The sequence below is a fragment of the Python bivittatus genome, unplaced genomic scaffold (assembly GCF_059951505.1).
Source record: "Python bivittatus isolate LINGU-HERP-01145 unplaced genomic scaffold, Pbiv_v1 ctg000840_np1212, whole genome shotgun sequence".
In the NCBI taxonomy this organism is placed as follows: Eukaryota; Metazoa; Chordata; class Lepidosauria; order Squamata; family Pythonidae; genus Python; species Python bivittatus.
The window spans coordinates 32,702,283-32,723,527 of NW_028277113.1; the positions used below are offsets into that span (position 1 = coordinate 32,702,283).

Consider the following 21,245-nt stretch of genomic DNA (forward strand, 5'->3'; position numbering starts at 1 on the left):
ATAATTTTTGACATTATTATCACTTTTGACCTTAAGAGGATGGAATCTAAAGACTTCAAAGAGTTTCTCACTTCTCTCCTCCATGGATGTCAGTGACTGTCTCCACTATTTCCTAATTGTGATATTGCTCAATTTTTGGTGAGGACACAGTAGAGAGTTGCTGCAAATCACATTCTGGCATAACACTATGGTTGGCTCTAATCTGAGAGCCTCAGTGTCTGGCCAGTAGGTGCCAGGATCAAGGGGCTCTAGAAGAAAATAGCTTACCTCACCCTTTCTTTACCTCCTTTCTTTATTTTTACAATATTATGAACACCACCCTGGAATAGCCTTTGGTAATGGATTAATATAAGAAGGTAGGGAAGGCATGCAAAATGTATCTCATAGAACTCTTTCAAATCCCTTAATTATAGCTCCACTCTGAGTCACATGACCAGGAATTTAGGGGTCTTACAGTGTAAGAGCAGCAACATTCTAAAATGCTAGCAATGCCCTAGAGCAATGTTTCTCAACCTTGGCAATTTTAAGATGTCTGGACTTCAACTCCCAGAATTCAGGATGTTGGCTGGGGAATTCTGGGTGTTGAAGTCCACTCATCTTAAAATTGCTAAGGTTGAGAAACACTGCCCTAGAGGACTGTTTTCTGGAAATTGTTTTCTCTGCAGACCCCAGCCTGATCCAGTCCATTTTCAGACTCAATCTTTCTTTTGCCATCCTATCCTTTTACACCAAATTTGGTCCATCTTTAGATGATATATTTCCCACATTACTTTGGGCTGGATAGAAAACAAAGTAGAGAAAGCATGCAGAAAATGGCTTTTCCAACCCCTTTTCCAGCAATGGCCATAGGACGTGCCTATTTTTAAGTAATAAAGTAACACATTGCATCTCTCCCTTCTTGTTGTCTTTCTCTTGTGTGTCTGAGCAATAGGGAGGCGGAAAGTGGGAATGGGCAGAGGAAGCTTATAAAGGAACAAATCACAACATCTGAGCTGCTGCCCAACTGCCTTTCCCAGTGGGATCCATTGGGATCCATTTTTCTGGAATATTTTTCTCTGCAGCCCCTGCACTGATTCAGCCCATTTTCAAATGTGGTCTTAATTTTTGTCTAATTCTGCCTGCACATCAAATTTGGTCTGGTTCTGTTTCAGATACAGTAGTTATCCTGCTGACGGGTAGACAGACGGGCAGAGTACTGAGTCTCTTTTTATAATTTCTTTCCAACCTTTCATTGGCTTGGGAACAGTGAAAAGGCAAAAAATGCCCTTGAGTTGAACTTGACTCCTGGGGTGTGCACAGCCATACCCGTGTCGTTTTCTTGGCAACAGTATGGAAGCGCTTTGAATAGTCGTCTTTGGGGACGTTTTTTCCCTACTTTTCCATCTAGCCTATACCCCAGGAATTTCCTGGAGATTTTCCCCCATCTAACTCCTAACCTGTTTACCTCTCTGAGCCCAAAAGATTCACAAGGTCTTGCTATCTGCCAAGGTGATGTAGTGTATAGAAATGCTTAAGATCAATTTACAATTTTAAAAAAGTGCAAGGTTTGACTGTGTTCCAAAGACATGCAAACGGTTTTGTTCTTTGCTCCCCATCTGGCTTCGTGTTTCTACAGAGAAGACTCTTCCCACTGACATGCTGTTTCTAGAAATCTGTTGACTTTTTCTGCTGCGGATGTTTTGCTTTCCTCTTTCGTGCCAGAACTGAAACTTAAGCTGCTGGAATGAGTAGAGGAGCAGCTTTTTGACATGCACAAACTCCAAATAATATACTTAATTACAGCCTTTTGTTCCATACATAAAAATGATATGCTCTTATATTTTCTGGGGTTGGTTATACTGATTCCCAACTACTTCATCTATATATTGTTGGACAGACTTCATACATTGGGAAAATGTATTTGGTCAAATGTTATTAGTGATTAATTGGTACTAGCATCACCTTTTATTTAGCCATCATTTTCTTCTATTCATTTACATGTATATATTAGGAAATGTATAACCTGTCTTTAGAATAAATATTTCCAAGACTGTATACAACTAAACCACATAATGTAAGAAAACAATGGTAAGAACAATAAAAACAATAGGATTAAAATCAGTCTGTTATTACAAGGAATCCAATAGGTAGGGCTTTAATATGATTGCCCATAGTAGGTTTAACACTCGTTTGTAGAATCCAGTTTTCTGAATTCATACAACCCTCTGAACACAGACTGAGTTCTCACAGCCCTGCATGCTAAAATGTTCTAAGTTCAGCTGGTTAGCTAATAGATGACCCATCTTGAGTGGGTGTGTTTTATACAAATTGAAGTTTCCAAACTGTTCTTAAAGGAAGCCACATAGAGCCTACAGTATTAGGTTAATCCAGCCTAATGGAATAAACATCTGCTGAAAAGCACACTGGACACCATCAAGGTGCTGTATTTAGTGACATGACCAGTAAAATTCTGTGTGCGCTTGGTCCTTGAGAATCTAGCTTAGTCCAGGTTTGAGAGCAAGGGTAGAGAAGCACACTATATTTCTGGTTTTATGTATGCTTTATTTTATGATGTCTAAATAGGTTTGACACTGCTATTTTTCTTTGGGTAGAATTTTCCTTTGCCTTGTTTGTGTATGAACAAAATTACATATTATAACAAAATTATGGACAAAAATTATTGCAATTTATAGCTGCATTTTCACAGCACTTTTCCTCTTTAACAAATTATAATCACATACCTGCTTTCGCAATGACATAAGACTATTTTTTCTAAAAGAAAGTGAGGAAATTGTTTTAAAACAAAATGATTAATTGCAGGTAATGACATAATCAAGAGAAGTATGGATATTTTTCTCCTTTAACTCTGATTTCTCAGTATATTTACAAAATCTTCTGTCCTTGGGCAATGGAAAAGATCATCTAAAGTTAGCACAGGGCTGTCCTCTGTACCACTGAATATCCCAAGCTGGGGCGTTTTATATGGAAAACGAGTCACATTCTTTCTTTTCAGAGATGACCCTCGAAGCTGAATCAGCTGCCTTTACTCTAGCAATCGTTCCTGTTTCCTGGAGAAGCGGCTTAAAATCGTTCTGAACGCCTCAGGAATGTTTTCCTCCCGCATTATTAAACCCCATCCCCGTTTCAGGGTCACAGCTACTGCTGGAGCGAACCACCAGCAAGGGTGGTGATGTGGCGGTTGAGAAATAGCATCGTCTCCGGGAGGGGTCTCAGGTATCCAGAAGATTGTCGCTGACGTCTCTGAACAGGGCTACACACACTTCCACTTGGAGGTTCCCGGAGGAGACCTCGATTACACCTTCGAGCGCCCAAGTCCGAGGGAAGAACCCCACGCTTGGGGGAATGGTTTCCGCCGGACCCGCGGCTTACCAGGCCTGGAAGGCTCACGTACTGCAGAGGGCGGCAGAGATAAGGACGGGTGACAAGAAGGGGCGGGCGCGGCGGAGCCGGACGGCTGCTTCGCTGCGGTGTAGAAAGCGGCAACAAAGGGCGTCGCGGAGCCTGAGACTTCCCGCCCTCCACCTGTGGAGCCGCTCCGTGCTGCCTCAGCCAAGCCACGGGGGAATGGGCGCCCGCAAGTGCTCCTGGCAGCTGGTACTCCCGGCTCTGCTGCTCCTCGGCGGGGCGGAGGGCCAGCTTCGAGGTGAGCACTCAATTCCGCTGAGGCGCAGGGGTCCCGAGGGTTTAACCCGGGCCGCAGTTGCCGTGCCCAGGGTGGCGGCGGCTGAGCGTTGCCCGTGAACGAATCGTCGTGGAAAGCACGCGAGGATGGGGTCCGTGTCTTGAAGGCTGCAGTCCGAGAGCGGGAGTCCTTCCCTCCGTCCCCCCGGCCGTTGCGTTGGACACCCGCATGCCTGGTTCCCAAGCCGAGCGGGGCGAGGGGCGCGCAGCCGGAGCTTCGGGGAGGGAGCTCAGTGCCAGCGGGGGCGGGATGGTCCGGCGGCGGAGAAACATCTTCGGTTACTCCGCGCGCTTTTAAGCTCAGGCGGGGAGGGCGGAAGAGCTCCCGGAGTTGGTGCTCCGCCGGTAGCACGTGCTAAAAGTTAGTCTTCGGCCTCGACTGAAGGAGACAGACACAAAGGCAGCGTAAGATGCCAAAAGGGGCTGGAGACCGCAGTGATTTATCACGATGTTTCTTGAGTACAGGAAAGATCCTTCTATGCCCTGAGCGCAGCCCTGATCCCTCGCCTCAATTCGCTTTTCCCCACCGGCGTGGCTTTTCCAGCTCCCGCCCGCCCTCCTGTTTTGTCAGCCGTCCTGTTTGCAATTTACAACTCTCTTCCACTCCTCTCCTTTCCGCTCTTCTCCGCTCTTTCATCTTGAGGGAAGAGTGTTCTAGTCGCCTTTTGCTAGTTGAGTTGAAGCGCCCGCCCATTTGCTTAAAAGTGGGTTTGGCGGCGTTCTTTTGAAATGAAGCAAAAATCTATCCCTCCCTCCCTTCCTATTTTTAATATCAAGTATTGGATAAATGTTATTTTTAAAACGTTTGGAAATGTTGTTGGTCTTCTTGGGGGCTCAGTAGAATTGCCCCCAAGGCTGGTACCTTGCCTCTCAACAAAGACAAATAGCCAGACTGACAGTGTTCCCCTTCCAGCCTTCAGTTGCTCTTTTCTTTCAAGATTGGCTGAGTCAGACATGAAAACGGCTAGGGGCTCTAGAGCCATTGCAACTCTGAAGGCTTCTGGTTCTCCCAGTCCCTTCTATTTTTTTTTCCCTGAGCTTTTGCCTTTAGCAAAATGAAATTTGGGATTTGCCTGCAGGCTGGGAAGGGGCTACTGCATCCTAAGCTAGTCAGGCCCATGAACCACCCAGGGGTGGGTTACATTTCATCAAACTGCTTTTCTGCAACTGAAACAAGCGTGTAAACAGTCATTCAGAACAGGTAATGGTGATGGTATACAGTACTGTTGGTTCTGATGAATGAGAGAAACAAAGCTTTGGAATATGTGTCTGTATTCTACCATGAGGACTAGAAACTTTTAAAAATGTGACATTCTTGCAGAGCTGCTGTAGATGAAAAAATATATTCTAAGCGGACTGTAAATTGTAAAGATTACATTCATGCATTCTGAAGTACAACTTTCTGCTGGATCTCTATTCCTGAGTCAGGATACTGATTGTAAAGAGAATAAATTTGTATTCAGACTGAAAACACATATTGCTTTATAAACATATTAATAATGCCAAAAGCTGGTTTTTTAAAATTCTTTGGTAGAAGAAATCATGTCTTAATTCTGCCGATAATCTATATCTATATGGCAAACAGCAGTATAATAGTATACGGCTACTTAAAAGTCAGTCAACAGAAGCATAATTTTGTAATTAGGAATTATTTTAAGAAGTTTCAGAGAAATTGGAACAGGTTAAGAGAACATCAATGAAGATCATCAAGGGGTTAGAAATTAAGCCAGTGGTTCTTAAACTATTTGATTCAATTACTGTACGTCTTTTCCTGGTCTCAAATAATGTTAGTACCCCCTCCCCCCCCAGAAAAGACTGTAGTTTTATGCATCTCAGCAGTGGCAGTCCTAAACTGGATCCTCAGCTCACAAACAAGCAATTACAAATTGCTCCATTAGGCCCAGGAGATGCCCAAATTACCCCCTGGGCAAATACCCCCATTTTAAGAACCACTGAACTAAGCTTTATGAAGAGAGATGGAAGAACTGGAGAAGTCTTAACAGTATTAGCAGCTATTCGAAGAGGTGGCTTGCTCTCTTCAGGGGATATTTTCATGCAGAGGAGCAGCCATCAGTCTGGGTTGCTTTAACTTGGATTGCTAAACTATGCAGAAGGTTAGATTTGATGGCCTAACTAGCCCTGCCTTCCGGCCCTGTGATTCTATGCCTCTTGACATAGACAATTATTTCCTTAAATGAGAGTGCCCATTTTCAGAAGGTGTGTTCCCACTCTGGAACTTTTTGTTATGAGTAAACTATTTCTGTGACCAATTAAGTCTGCAAGAAAGTTCTCTGAAGTAACCTATGGACCAGTTTTGCCATTGACAGATTATCTCATGAGTAGGATAACATTTTCTTTGAATTTTAGATCACTGGACTGATTGCTGCATATTGGTACATTATGACAAAGTAATGATTAGCAGGCTTTCTAGTGCTTTCTAGATGTGATGGACTACAATTCCTATCCTCAATGTTATAGAAGGATACTATAGTACATTTGTAGGGCAGGGGGGTTGGAAAAGACTGATACAGTTCATGGTGGAAGCATGAAATCCCAAGAAACCTTTAGTAGTTGGGGGCTCTGGACTAGTCTATGCACACTGCCTTTCTCTAACCTCTTGTTTTCCAGAAGTGTAGGAATTCCAAATCCCAGAATTTATTATTTGGGGATTGCATAAGTTTTACTCTCATCACATCTGTAGAGCAACAGCTTGTGGACATGTGTATGTGAGATATACATTGTGATAATCCAGATTTTATTACATATTTGCTGTTATAGAAGCTTTCTATATATTCAGAGAAATGCTCTTTACTTGTCTGAGAAAAACTCATTGTTAAAGATGGGCAAATGGATGTGATAATTTCAATCACAAGGAATCAATATACTGTATTGACATTTCCTAGTAGAAAAACAATTTTAAATATAATTTTGATACAGCAAAAATAACTTTGCATAATAGATACTATCTGGAGTCTACTTTATTTGTTATGCTTAGACTGGATTTCTTGTAACGTGCAGTGATGAAAAAAGCATAATGCTAAAAAGAACATACTGTATGTTGCATGATGTGGTTTATTTACCTAGGACTTGCTTTTCTCTCTGCTAGATGCTGCAAGACAAGACTTTTCTTTATGTACAGAATTGTTACCATAATACCACGTATTATGGCCATACTGGAAATGCTGTACCTCATCCCATTATTTTTTACAAGGAACTATATCTCCTTTCTTTATTTTTCCACCAAATTTTCTGTAATTTTCTTTTCAGAGAAAATGTGCAAAAAATGGAATAACTCTGCAATACCTTTTATAGTTAATTATGTTTAGAGTTACTTGCTCAGCAGGTTGAGAACAATTTATTCCTCTCCTGAACAGATGAAAAAGTGATTTATAAGCATTTTACAGTTTTGCATAAGGGTAGACCTCTATGATTTGCTTCTGAAATGATAAGGTCTTGGGCAAAAGACTATGAAGCGGAAGTGGCAGTATTCCATAGGAACAAATTCATTTCTGCCAGTTCTGCATGAGCGGTTGGAATTGTTGTCCCTGCGTTAAAAATACATGTATCATCCTGTTCTACAAGGAGAGCTCTTTGTATTACAATTCGGACAATACCAAGGAATAAAAAGGACGTAAAATGCTTTGTTCTTTTCATATTGGCTGGGTGAACCTATCAGTAAGCCATGTTTAAGGTATGGTTTGCTGAAAAACCATAATAGCCTGGTTCATGCAGTAAGAATACATAAAGCATGGTGGATTTACATGCTAAACAAATCACATTGTGGTATGATGGGATGTACGAATTTATTGTCAATATCTAAAGCACCTTGCAGTTACATTTCTGGCTCTAGACAGACCTACTGAAAAGCAATTTTTTATAAGGTCTTTTAAAAATACAGAAGTTTTACTGAATGAAAGTGACAATCACATTACAGGTAGTTATAATGGCAGTTGGGACCAGAATTTCGGTTCCTAAGCGATGCGGTTGTAAGCACAATGTCACATGTCCGCATTGCTTACTGATGGCAATCCCAACAGTCCTGGTTGCCATTGTAACCCCAGGACTGCACAGGTCATTAAGCAGGAAGAGGCAGAAGTCCCTGGCCAGCAGATGAGAACTCTGGCTGAGAGCCCAAGGCAGGTGGGGGGGGTGCCATGGGTGGGTGCGTGGGTGCTGTGGAGGGGTGGGGAGGTGCTGCAGGCAGGCACTCTGAAGTGTGGGCAGGTGTGTGTGTGGGGGGGTGTCGCAGACAGGTGCTATGGAGAGCGGGCGGGCAAAAAAGCATTGGGAGTAGGAGTAACTTCTGACTTCCTGCCAGCTTCCCTACTGACTTTGCTTGTGGGAAGCCGGCAGGGAACATCAGAAATCACGATCATGTGACCACAGCTCGCTGCAATATTGTAATCGTGAGCTGGGCACCAAGTGCCCGGATCACAAACATGTGACGTGGCGATGCTCCGATGGCCGGAACTCCGAGGACTAGTCATAAGTCCCCCTTGTTCAGTGCTGTCATAACTTTGAATGGTCACTGAACAAATGGTCGTAACCCAAGGACTTCCTGTACCTTTTAGACAGTGAGTATGATATTAGCACAAGTAGTGCTAATTATTGTATCTGAATAAAATTGCAACATTATTATATTAGTGAATTGAGAAAGAAGTAGAATAGAGTTATGGACATATATAGTGGCATAAATTCTTATCAAGATATGACAGATGTTCACATAGTCTGGATACATATTCTGAGATATGCAGGTATCTCATTCATTTCAATTGGCGAAGTAAACCTATTCGGCTTTTCTAAGGAAAGTGCATGTTGAAATTAGTGAAGGGGGAGAAAGAAGACAGGAAGAGAAGTACAGTACTTCTGAGCACATATCAAACCAAACATATCAGTAAAACTTGGTGTCCTCAATGTGTATGACACACTGGTTGAGAATTTATGGAAATTATAGTCCCACATCACTAGAGGATTTCAGGTCAGAGACATTTTAGTAAAAGTGTGGTGAAGTGGCTAAGGTGCTGACTAGGACTAGGGAGAACCAGATACAAATACCCTTACCCATGGAAACTCCCTGGGCGATTTTAGGCCAGTCACTCACTCTCAGTCCAACCTGGCTGGACAGGGTGGCTGCTCTAGGAATAAAATGGGCAAGGATCATATTTCACCTTGAGTTCTTGTAGGAAAGACAGGATATAAACCTAACAGATAAATTAAAAAGTTTAAAATATCAGGATCTTTTGTTTCTGGAAAAGCCCTTTCACCAACGTTGTTACCACTACCAGCATCATCATAACTTTAACGATTTCGGCAGAATACTCTACTTTTTATTATTTTAGATCAGAGATAAGTATGTGAGCCAATTATTGGAATTGCTTACCTATATAAATCCTTTAGGAGTTAACAGTTTTGCATACATAGCTGTTGTGATGATGATGATGATGATTATGATGATGATGATGATGATGGTTTGAAGATGCTAATCCATCAGCAGTCCCTAAAATGGGGAGAAAGTTCAAATGGCTAGATAACAAAAATAAACACAGCTGGAAGTTGAAAGAACTCCATTTTAAATATAATAAAATGAACAGAACCCGATTTCTTGCATTGCTTTGAAAGCTGTTTAATCATTTCTACTGTATCATGGAACCTGTTGCTGGTGTTTGTAAACCAGTTGCTGGTGTCTGTAAAAATTAATATATTTAAATGCTATTGAAAATATCCTTGATGAAATGGTTTCTTCAGCATTTCCTTATTTTCATTAAGTGAGTGCATATATCCTGTCAACAGGAAACGAAATAGCTATAAAATTTAAGAATGCAACTGCCTTGGTAAAAATGCCAATTGTGCAGTCGGTAACTCGTCAACAGATTGTGAGCATATATTGAAGCATACAGTTCCTTTTGATTCTAACTGGCAAATGCATTTTCAGTGGGCTCAACAAGTCAGTCAATCCTTTACTGCTGTTAGTGACCAGAATTCCACTTTAAAAAATTAAATTTTACAAAATAAAGTAACAAACAATAATTAAATAATCAATATGATTGGTTGCAGTGGATTTTGCAACCTATCATATTGACTATTTAGTGATTGTTTATTTTTTCTTCTTTTACTTTGTAAATTTTAATGTCTACCTGTTTTAAAGTGGAATTCTGGTCACTGATGGCAATAAAGGATTGACTGTGCTCACTAACACTTTTGATGTAAAAATTTCATGGCCTTTATATCAATTACATATCTGCCCACTTTCTTTGCCATGAATCTCTTTACTATTTCATGAATAAACTGGCAAGCATCTGGTAGAAATCTTAATTCATCCATGAATGAAAATCAGTCCCCTGCATCTGTAACAGCGAAGTATGTTGACCCTCTTTCTTCCTTTTTGTGTCTCTAATGATTTTGTATCTCACCTCTCTTCCACTGTAAAACACAACATGTAACCCATGGAGTGGCTGGCACCATGAGGATGCTCCCCAAGCCTAATAATCTTACCATCAATCTTGGAAGATATTTATTATTTATTACTTGTAGGTCTATTGTTTTATTGTATTTTAATTAGTATTTATTCCTTTACTATAAATTGCCCAGAGTCGCTTCTAGGGAGATGGGCAATGACAAATGTGAATGAATGAATGAATGAATGAATGAATGAATGAATGAAGCATGGCAGACATAGCAGGATGTGAGAAGCACAGCTTCCACATAAATGATGAGCAGAGCAACAAAATAGCTATTACTAGTTGTCCTCAGATCACATCTTCGCCCAATTGTTTTATGAAGAACTTTATAAAATTTTGATTATTTTTAATTCCCCAAACCATTTGATTTTTTTGTAAAATCTTAGACCTTCTGAGAATGCAACTGTTAACATTTTGAAAAGAAATACATAATTTTCTGGATTAGCTTGGATAGAACAAGAAATTATGGTTTACTGCTAGATAGATAACCTAGGAGCCAACATGCTTTCTACCCTTAGTTAACTGATCTGAATAAATTACTTCAAAACTATTTTGACATAACTGTAGTCTAATAAAAATTTCTTGAATTATGAAGTAATGAGTGTGGTAGGTTTAAAAAGTGAAGATTATTTTGTGTGCAAAAAAGTAGGATACCTGAAAGGGAAATGTGATTCCAAGAGGAGCATCTTCATATGCGTGTGAGTATGTATAAGAGAATATGGGGTAGCTTTGCACAGTTAACTGTGGCCTGGCTTATTGCTGATATACAGGCAGATCCCCAGAGTGGCCTGTGAGCTGTGAAAAATTTACAGTTTCTTCTCTGTAGGATGTGTATATGGATATTTAGTGGCTTTAACAACAAACTGACATTACACAAAAACAGCTCAGCCTAATATTTATAGAGTGTAGAGCAGTGTTTCTCAACCTTGGCAGCTTTCAGAGGTGTGGACTTCAACTCCCAGAATTCCCCAGCTGGCTGGGAAATTCTGGGAGTTGAAGTCCACACCTCTGAAAGCTGCCAAGGTTGAGAAACACTAGTGTTGAGATTGATTTAAAAGTATCCTCACTGGATTCTGATTCAGCCTTCTTCAATGTACCACCTTTCAGATGTATCTGATGACAACTCTTTAACTCCATCCAGCAGTGTATTTGGAGTTGTAAATTAGTAGTGCAATCACTGGAATGTAAATTAATTATGATTCCAATATTAACCCAATCTTTTTTTTTGGTTTTTGCTAAAAGTTAAGCTTTTCTTAATTATTTTTTAGTAATTTTTATAGAATAGAGGTGTACAATGGCAACTTGATTTGGTTTGGGGGTCTAATCTGGGGTGATCTAGGGCTCTAGAAATGGACTCGTATGATCTGGGTCATAATGATTCCAGCTCCACTGATGCCTGGACCTGGAGCAAAAAATGAAACACTGTTCTCTCATAGTCTAGAGTTGTTTTTCATCAGAATGTGATAACATTATAAAAAAAGGATGATTACTTTTCCTGAGTGCAGTGAAGTTGATTGATGAGTCAAAAGTATAGTGGAGGATTTCACTGGACTTTTCTATAAAATAAATCTGTCTCTAGGCAAATCAGCAAGTTATCACAGCTAACAAAATAATCACATAACTGCCCAGGATAAAAGTGGATAAGAGCTACTGTACAGGAAATCCTTCGCAACCCCCAAGTGTTTGTTACAGTTCCCTCCTCCACCCCGATATTGTGATCGGCCTCTCCAAGGACAACAAGAATTTCTTTTAAGAAAAGACTAACTGATCACTGACCCAGTTAGTCACCATTTCTCCTATCCCTCCATTCCCTCTTGGTGCTATACTATGGCAAGCCACATCCAGAATAGAGTAGGTACAGGCCCCAAATTGGAATGGAGAATGTTTTGACCTATTTTGCCCCAAGTAGATGAAAAACTGTTATGAATAGCCCTACTCCTCTTTCTAATTAGTTGCATACTAATCTGATGGACTTGCATTGTATACAGAATAAGAGAAAGTTATTATTTCCAACTCCAATTAGAGTAATGCAGTATTTATTCTGCCACAACATAACTATGCATGACACATAAAAATCTTGTGAAGCTGTTCTGAACAGGATAAAGATTAAGATTAGTAAGCAATAAATACTTTTGCCTATGTCCTGCAGATAATGTCTTCTGTGTCCTGAAAAATTATCAGCCTATGCTGATTAATTGTAGATATTTTACAGGACTTAAACAGAAGGAAGGATTCTTCTGAAAGTTCCCTTTTTGTTGTTGTTGTTTAACAAGGCTCAACAGCTGCTGTCCTTGGGGCGCTCCTTGCTGATATCTTTCAGACAGGACAAAGAAATACTATGTAGGTTAGAGAAACATGCTATATTATGACGTTACTTAATGATCATTTTTTACAAATAAAATTCTGAAAATTCTTAAAAATATTTAATGGTAAGTTATTCTATAACATTTATAAAATTCTCATATTGCCACTGAAAACTGAAGTTTGGTATTAGTATTGCAGGGAATATTTTGAAGATGTAAACTTCATATTCTCTTTCTTTTATGGTAGTATTTTGGGGAGATATAAAATCCTAGAAGATATAAAATTCCAACGAACTTTTGAAACCAAAGTTTATTACAAATAATTATTTTGCTTATTTATCTAATGTAGATAGATATCAATTCATTTCAGCTTTTGTTAGTAGTTAAAATATCTGTTTTAGTAATTTAATAGTAAACAGTTTTGAATAATGTTTTTTTGCAGAATGCCACTAAATGAAAGTTGTATGTCTAGAAATGGGTTTAGTCTCTGAAGATACAGTATTTTGTAAGTTTATTATTTTGTGAGTCTCACGGAATTAGGTCCTTAGCAGATATTACCCTGAAATAAAGATCTTGTTTTTCCTCCAATAATTTTTACCGTAAACTGTAGCTCCCCCAATCTTTTGGGGATTTTTCTGTACTGTATACATCAGTTTTTATCTTCTTGAAAGGAGAGTTTTTCTTTTTTACTGTCAGTAGGGTATAGTGGTGCCAAACTGATAAGACATATTATCTGTGAGGTTTCGGTGGTCAATAACTTAAAAGAGTTTAGAGGATTGTGAGCTTTAATGAGATTACTGTAGACTCTGAAATATTCAAGCAAGATTGTTTTATTGCTTCCTCTTGGGAATTAATTGCTTCAAAATGTTGCCCAAAGTATTGCAAAATGCCTTGCAAGATAGGGGCTTTATCTTTTAGAATTCTTTTGCAGAGAAAACAAAAATACTTTAATTGTCTCTCTTCAGTTCAAATGTGTTAAAATCCATCTTTATCCATACCATATATATATACATACATACATACATACTGCTGAGAATAAAAATTTCCTAGAACTATGTTGCAGAAAAATCATCACATTTTCCTAGTGCTGTATGTAAAAAAATTAAGAAATGTAATCTAATAAAGTACAATATTCAAATCTACAGGATATTTTTATAATTTTGAACACTATCTCAATAATTAGAAATCAGTCTTAATATTTAAGATTTCATACAACTATTATGCATCTACAGTTGTGTTTTATTTATTTTTCTTGTAAATAACTCCTTTGGGGGACTTTTTTGTACAAGTTGAAACAAATTTATGTTTTGGCAGTTTCCCCAAAACTATTAATCTTTATATACATTATAAAATGTATATCCTTTTTCAAAATTAAAAGTGGAAAAGTGCATTTGTTATCTCTTTGATGTGAGAAAAATCTAAGGACTTATTTATTAACAGGACATCTGTATGGTGATATAGATGATATTTGCTACTGAGGAGGAAAGTATATTTATACTTTTTGAATAAGCTATACTTTAATTGGTTATAATTTTTTTCCTATTGAAGTCAGGTATTCTAAGCAAAGTTGCAGTATTAATAATGTAGAACTGTTCTGTGGCAGGAAAATGTGGTATTTGATTTTTCATTACTAGCTTCTGGACAATGTCAAAATTTGCAGAAGTACAACTCAACCCTTTTGGAAGCAGGGCTAACAAATGCTCAGTGAACACACTTCCTCAAAGGAGCGGCAATGGAGTGGTAAGCTTGAAAGCAAATATGTCTGGATGTATGGAAACCTCAAAACAAACACTTGCTGTTGTAAGATTTTGTTGCAAGTCTCACTTATGGATAATATCTATACCTTCAAGGTGCCTAGAATTACCTTGGTGATTATAGTGACATACAAACTAAATAAATAAATATTTTCAGTTGGCAAAATTGGCATCTGTTCTTGTAAGGTCATGGCAGCCTACATTTAACTAAAATTCTGTGATTTCAGATTTTTGTTCTCTTCAGTGAGAGTACCACACAAGCAGGGCATCAGCACAGTGATGATTTTTGCCAATTTTCCCTTCTCCTACAATACCAAACATATTACATGTTCCAAAAGGTTCCCAAACTTCTGTAGCAGAAGCTTGGAAGCATGGTGATGCAGGGGATGGAGGAAACAAAGTTCTTTTTCTATCAGCTGTCTTCTTTTTGACTACAGCAGAAATTATGTTGGGCATCTGTAGTTCTGTAGCATTTATTCCCGTGTTAGTCCTTCATTGCTGAGTGGGTGGTTTATGATCTAACGTGAAACGTGGAAATACATAGATGAGGCTGTAATAGAAGACAATGATAAAGGCAATGTGGGAGGTAATGCAAAGGAATTTATACACAATGTCACAATTTTTATGTGAGGGACAAATGCCTTTGCTATTTTGTCAAGATGTAGATCATAGTTGATAGCCCTAATCCAATGAAAATCCATTTTTTAAAAAAATTGGTAGGCCTTTAAAAGCACCTTTAAAATACCATTTACAATTAGGATTTATATTTAAAATTTGGCAGTATGGAACAGCTTGTGTCTATGTGTGTATAGAAGTTAACTGCTTTGCAATATTCACAATCTGTCAGTTTATGGACCAATTTTCTAAGCTATAAAATTAGTCAACTTGTCATTTCAGGTTGATAGGATATACTATGAATCATGGGATTGTGTTTCATATATATTGTACCTTTTTTGTTATTACAACATCTGGTCAAAAATATAAGCGCCCATTCCTATCCATAGTGATGCCAAAATGACAAAATATGTGTTGTGGTGTTAACATGGAAGCTCCTTCCTTGAGTACTGACATCTGAGATCACATGCAAGTATGTAAGGGTGATGTGTGTTTTGTCAGTTGCTGCTACCAATAGACATCTATGGTCAAAACAGTATTTTTCTGATTGTGACAAACTATATTATTGCCTTCGTACACTGTGTAAACACAGATGTAATATCCTTTATTTACTTGGAGAATAAGTGGAAACTTAAGGGCAATACTTAAATGAACAGATTAATTTGCCCTTGTTAAATAAGATGGCAGAAAAAGACTGAGTACTTTTATCCAACTTGTTAAATAATAAATCTTCCCACTGAAAAATTATCATTCAAATGTTATTCATACTTGGGGAAAATTTCTGCCTCCCCAACCCACCGATTGAAAATTTCATGGTAAGAGTGTTAGGATCTGTCTTAAGTAAAGGATATCCAGAATATTTGTTCCCAAAGAAAATATACACATACTGGTGATTAACAGTTCTGTTTGAGTACTGTGGTGTTCAAAATCTGTTCTGCTTTCTCCCAGCTTAATTAGGTAAGCTTTTAAAAATTCAGTACTGTATGTAACTGTAAATGTCAGGTGAACTCTCCCAGGTGTAAAAGAGAAGATTGCCAAATGAAGTTTAAATGTTAAAATGGAAGACTTATTAGTCAATTTATAACTGACAATTTTTGAGCAATGTTATAAATGGAATTATTCCTCAGTAATATTTAATATGGTGTATTAAGAGCAGTGAATTGTGCTTTTTGATGTAGTATTATGTATATTCAAATTACACCGACTTCAGTGAGATTTATTTTCATATACTATATTTAAAATGGGTTTTTATGTTCAAGGTACAACTTTGTCCCAAGGTCAGATAGTCTTGTACTTCCTTATCATTAAAAAAAAAAAAAAACTGGGGGAACATATCTGGCTGTTAGAAGAATGAATGCACAGTTGGGTAAAAAAGCACAAAATGAACATCACATTGTTATGCTAGGTAAAGGTTTTGAAAGAACACCCCCACCCCCAATTCCTCACACTTTGCTTGTTTAAATTAGTACTGCCTCGTTTGTTTACTTTCCTAAGCATTGATTGGCATTGTTATCTCATTAGTCCTCTTTCAACTAACAAGATTTAAAGGAAAAAAGAAGGCCCAGGAAATTGCTAGTGCCAAAATTATAAAGTAAATCAATTTATTTGCAGTTTCCTGGGGAGCAGCCTTATTAGTCTGTCGCGGTAAAAATAGCATGCCATATTTTGACAAATAATCACATTTATTCTGGCTTATGTGGAAGATTTCAGGGAGTAAAATGGGAGCCTTTGTAAGACTGAAGGCATCCATTGCACACATTATGAACCTCTACAGCACTTCCCATACTCCCACATTCCCACAATTGGGCCAATGGAAGTTGCATTTTTGACATGCAAACCTCAACAAGCCATGCAAGGTTTGATGCTGTCATTGAGTTCTTAGTGTTTGTGAACACATCTGGTTTACTGTATAGTGTTAGCTGGCCATTGTTGTTTGTTAAATGCACTTAACATATGATTTCGTGCATTTGTGAACCCAGACATTATTTTTCAAATCATAGTTAAATTGGCTTAATGTGATATGTGAACCCAGTCAACCTGTAGGGTAGAGCTTGTGGTATTCCTTGCAGGTTGTGTTCATTGAGTGCAAACCATATTGTATGCCTCTTTAAAGTTGTAGATATCATCATCATCATCATCATCATCATCATCATCATCATAGTCTGTGGATTTGATACATTTAACTATTGGAAGTAATATATGTGCTGTTTCAAGTAATGCAACTTTTTGTAATTAATGAACTGAGATTCTATCCATTCCTATTGTGTCCAAGTGCTTTTCCAGATCTTTTGATGTGGCACCAAGGGTACTAACTGCTATTAAAACCACCACTCTTTTTCCCTATTGGTCAATCTCTATGTGAAAATCTTTGTATTTTCCTATCTTTTAGTTCTTTCTCATTAATCTTTCTATGTACAGCTACTAGAATGTCAATGATCTATACTGTTTATTATTTATTATTATTTTGGAGTTAGGGTTGTAATGTTCCGTGCATCTATCATTTATATTGCATAAAAGTAATTTACTTGATTGTATTGATCACTTACAATGTAAATGGAGGGCATGAGGACTTTACTACCACTTGGGACTGCTGTGGGAGATAAACAGCTAAAATCCTGTCCCTCACACCACAATCCTGGACCAAATTGAGTCCATTATTCTTACTTAAGAGTAAAAAAACAACAACAACAACAACAACAACCCAAGATGTAACTTCTAACTAGGCTTTAAATATATCTACTCAAATATCCAACAAGGTATGAGAAATCTACATGAGATGTATTGCTATTCTTATAACAGCTCCATGGGACTTTCCTCAAAAAAATGCTCAATAATACAGTTCTAGATTTAAAATGATTTTTAGTACTATTTTTGTTTTGTTTTAAAGTACCCTCTAAGTAAAGCTTAGAGATTAAAGTTCCTTAAATGTTACTGTTTCACTGAATAAATCTGGTACAAGTTTATTGTGCTAGCCTGAATTGGAAGTGTGGTTAAGAACTATTTTTTTGTAATGCATAGCAATTTATGTTTCCCATATATTATCAAATTAGTTATTGGCAGAAACATTTATTAAACTGCTCCATGATGGAGAAAAACACCCTTCCTTGAACTTCAGAGGACTATTCTTCAGATAATGATTCTCCTATATAGCAAAGCAATTATTTGTTAATGTAGTACATTTAGAGCATGATGCTCTTGACACATAAGACATTACCTAAGCAAAAGCAGATTTGATAAAGACTGTCTGAAAAAGTAATAAAGGTTCATGTCTTATCTCTTCCAGGTTTATTTCCTGCCATTCTAAACCTCGCTAGTAATGCTCATATCAGCACTAATGCTACATGTGGTGAAAAAGGCCCTGAAATGTTTTGTAAACTTGTGGAACATGTTCCAGGTCGACCCCTACGCAATGCACAGTGCCGAATTTGTGATCACAGTAGTGCAAATACCAAAGGCAAGTTTATTGCATTATACTTTTTCTAGAGGTTTTGGGAGTCATTGTCAGCCCCATTAGGTAGACCAGACCAGGAAAGCAATCCCACAGGAAGGCTAAAATGACTTTTATTGAGATTGGCTATAATAATAGAATTTTGCAAGTCTGATTGTGCTGTACCACCTTCTCCTTCTTATACTTGGGTGAATTAAGGAGGTATCTACTTTAGTTGCTTCTGAATGTTAGCTCATTGTTCTGGAACTTTAAAAATGTTTTACCCCTTTTGTCAAGGTAATGGTTCCTGCATATTTCCATCAGGGTCCTCTTCCTTATTCTCTAGAACTAGTTAGGCAGAACAGAGAACTAGTAAGGTCATGTCATGTGAAGGCTCTAATTTAGATTAAAACAGAACTCTGAGTTGTGTTTAGTTTTACTTTTCTGGTCTGATCTTAGTATAGCTAAGTCTAGATTGAGCCCATGATTGAACTGATTTATTTTCTTTTATAACTTGTGCACATTATTAGTATGTAAGTAGTTTGTAGCATGGTATGTGAATATTTTGTAGCATGAAAGGAAACTGGGAAAATGTGATTGTAATTTGTGTTTATTTTAGAACAACATCCTATCTCAAATGCTATAGATGGTACTAATAACTGGTGGCAAAGTCCTAGCATTCAGAATGGAAGAGAATACCATTGGGTAACAATAACTCTAGATCTAAGACAGGTAAGTAGAGACAGTTTGTTTTCATTCCTAAAGGGCTATTTGAATTTTTTATTATCACTCTTTAATGTACTATGATGGCAATTGGCAATTTTATCTCATGTTTCTTAGATGCTTAAGGCAGTTTACATGCAGGTCACCTTTATCTTTATCTCCATAACATTTTTGCGAGGTAGGTTGGACTGAGATAAAGTACTGCCCATAGCAACTCAATGCATGCCATGGCCCAGTTGGGACTTGTATCTAGATTTTCTGTTTATGGTGGACACATATCTACCACCATGTACTACCTAATGTCAGAATTGCTCTAAACAATTGGAGTGTAAGCTTAGCTGAGTCTCAAATAGATTCACCCTATACATCGACAAAATAGATGACATATCACTTAAATTTTCATCCTTTCTTCATAAAACTTTGGATTATTAGAGATCCAATAAGGCTTTGAATTATTGTTCCAAAAATCCTTTAAATTCCATAAGCCTTTGGATTATTTGGATCCAATAAGCCTTGGATTATAAGTGCTGAACTTTCTCTGGATTGAGTGCAATACTTGATCTTGAATAGTGTGCTAAGAAACATATTCAAAAAGGTAATTCCTGGGGTGAGGACAAAAATGAAATGGAGGTAATTTCATTTATATTTAAGCAACTGACAGAAAATGTAGTAATTATTTCTATTTACTGTTACATTAAAAATTGCAGTTTGATCAGTGTGGCATAGCTATATCTTATGCACTAACTGAAGAAACCCTAACCCTAAAATGTGAGCAAAATCTGTAGACACTCATACTGCGGGGCAAAAAAGTATTTAGTCAGCCACCAATTGTGCAAGTTCTCCCACTTAAAAAGATGAGAGAGGCCTGTAATTTTCATCATAGGTATACCTCAACTATGAGAGACAAAATGAGGAAAAAAATCCAGAAAATCACGTTGTCTGATTTTTAAAGAATTTATTTGCAAATCATGGTGGAAAATAAGTATTTGGTCACCTACGAACAAGCAAGATGTCTGGCTCTCACAGACCTGTAACTATTTCTTTAAGAAGCTCTTCTGTCCTCCACTCCTTACCTGTAGTAATGGCACCTGTTTGACCTTGTTATCAGTATAAAAGACACCTGTCCACAACCTCAGTCACACTCCAAACTCCACTATGGCCAAGACCAAAGAGTTGTCGAAGGACACCAGAAACAAAATTGTAGACCTGCACCAGGCTGGGAAGACTGAATCTGCAATAGACAAGCAGCTTGGTGTGAAGAAATCAACTGTGGGAGCAATAATTAGAAAATGGAAGACATATAATGCCACTGATAATCTCCCTCGATCTGGGGCTCCATGCAAGATCTCACCCCGTGGGGTCAAAATGATCACAAGAACGGTGAGCAAAAAGCCCAGAACCACACGGGGAGACCTAGTGAATGACCTGCAGAGAGCTGGGACCAAAGTAACAAAGGCTACCATCAGTAACACACTACGCCGCCAGGGACTCAAATCCTGCAGTGCCAGATGTGTCCCCCTGCTTAAGCCAGTACATGTCTGGGCCCGTCTCTTTGCTAGAGAGCATTTGGATGATCCAGAAGAGGATTGGGAGAATGCCATATGATCAGATGAAACCAAAGTAGAACGTTTTGGTCTAAACTCAACTCGTCGTGTTTGGAGGAGAGAGAATGCTGAGTTGCATCCAAAGAACACCATACCTACTGTGAAGCATGGGGGTGGAAACATCATGCTTTGGGGCAGTTTTTCTGCAAAGGGACCAGGACGACTGATCCGTGTAAAGGAAAGAATGAATGGGGCCATGTATCGTGAGATTTTGAGTGAACACCTCCTTCCATCAGCAAGGACATTGAAGATGAAACGTGGCTGGGTCTTTCAGCACGACAATGATCCCAAACACACCGCCCGGGCAACGAAGGAGTGGCTTCGTAAGAAGCATTTCAAGGTCCTGGAGTGGCCTAGCCAGTCTCCAGATCTCAACCCCATGGAAAACCTTTGGAGGGAGTTGAAAGTCCGTGTTGCCCAGCGACAGCCCCAAAACATCACTGCTCTAGAGGAGATCTGCATGGAGGAATGGGCCAAAATACCAGCAACAGTGTGTGAAAACCTTGTGAAGACTTACAGAAAACGTTTGACCTCTGTCATTGCCAACAAAGGATATATAACAAAGTATTGAGATGAACTTTTGATATTGACCAAATACTTATTTTCCACCATGATTTGCAAATAAATTCTTTAAAAATCAGACAATGTGATTTTCTGGATTTTTTTCCCCATTTTGTCTC

The 21,245-nt window shown here is 38.3% G+C and overlaps 1 protein-coding gene across 1 annotated transcript in view; it reads left to right on the top strand.

Annotated features, from left to right (window-relative positions):
• The first annotated feature begins 3,564 nt into the window (after positions 1–3,564).
• Positions 3,565–21,245, top strand: part of LAMA1 (laminin subunit alpha 1) — a 110,425-nt gene continuing 92,744 nt past the window's right edge. Inside the window, exons 1-3 of the mRNA XM_025164264.2 lie at positions 3,565–3,643; positions 18,095–18,265; positions 18,858–18,970. Of these exons, the coding sequence (XP_025020032.2) occupies positions 3,565–3,643; positions 18,095–18,265; positions 18,858–18,970 (363 nt within the window). The remainder of the gene's footprint in view (positions 3,644–18,094; positions 18,266–18,857; positions 18,971–21,245) is intronic.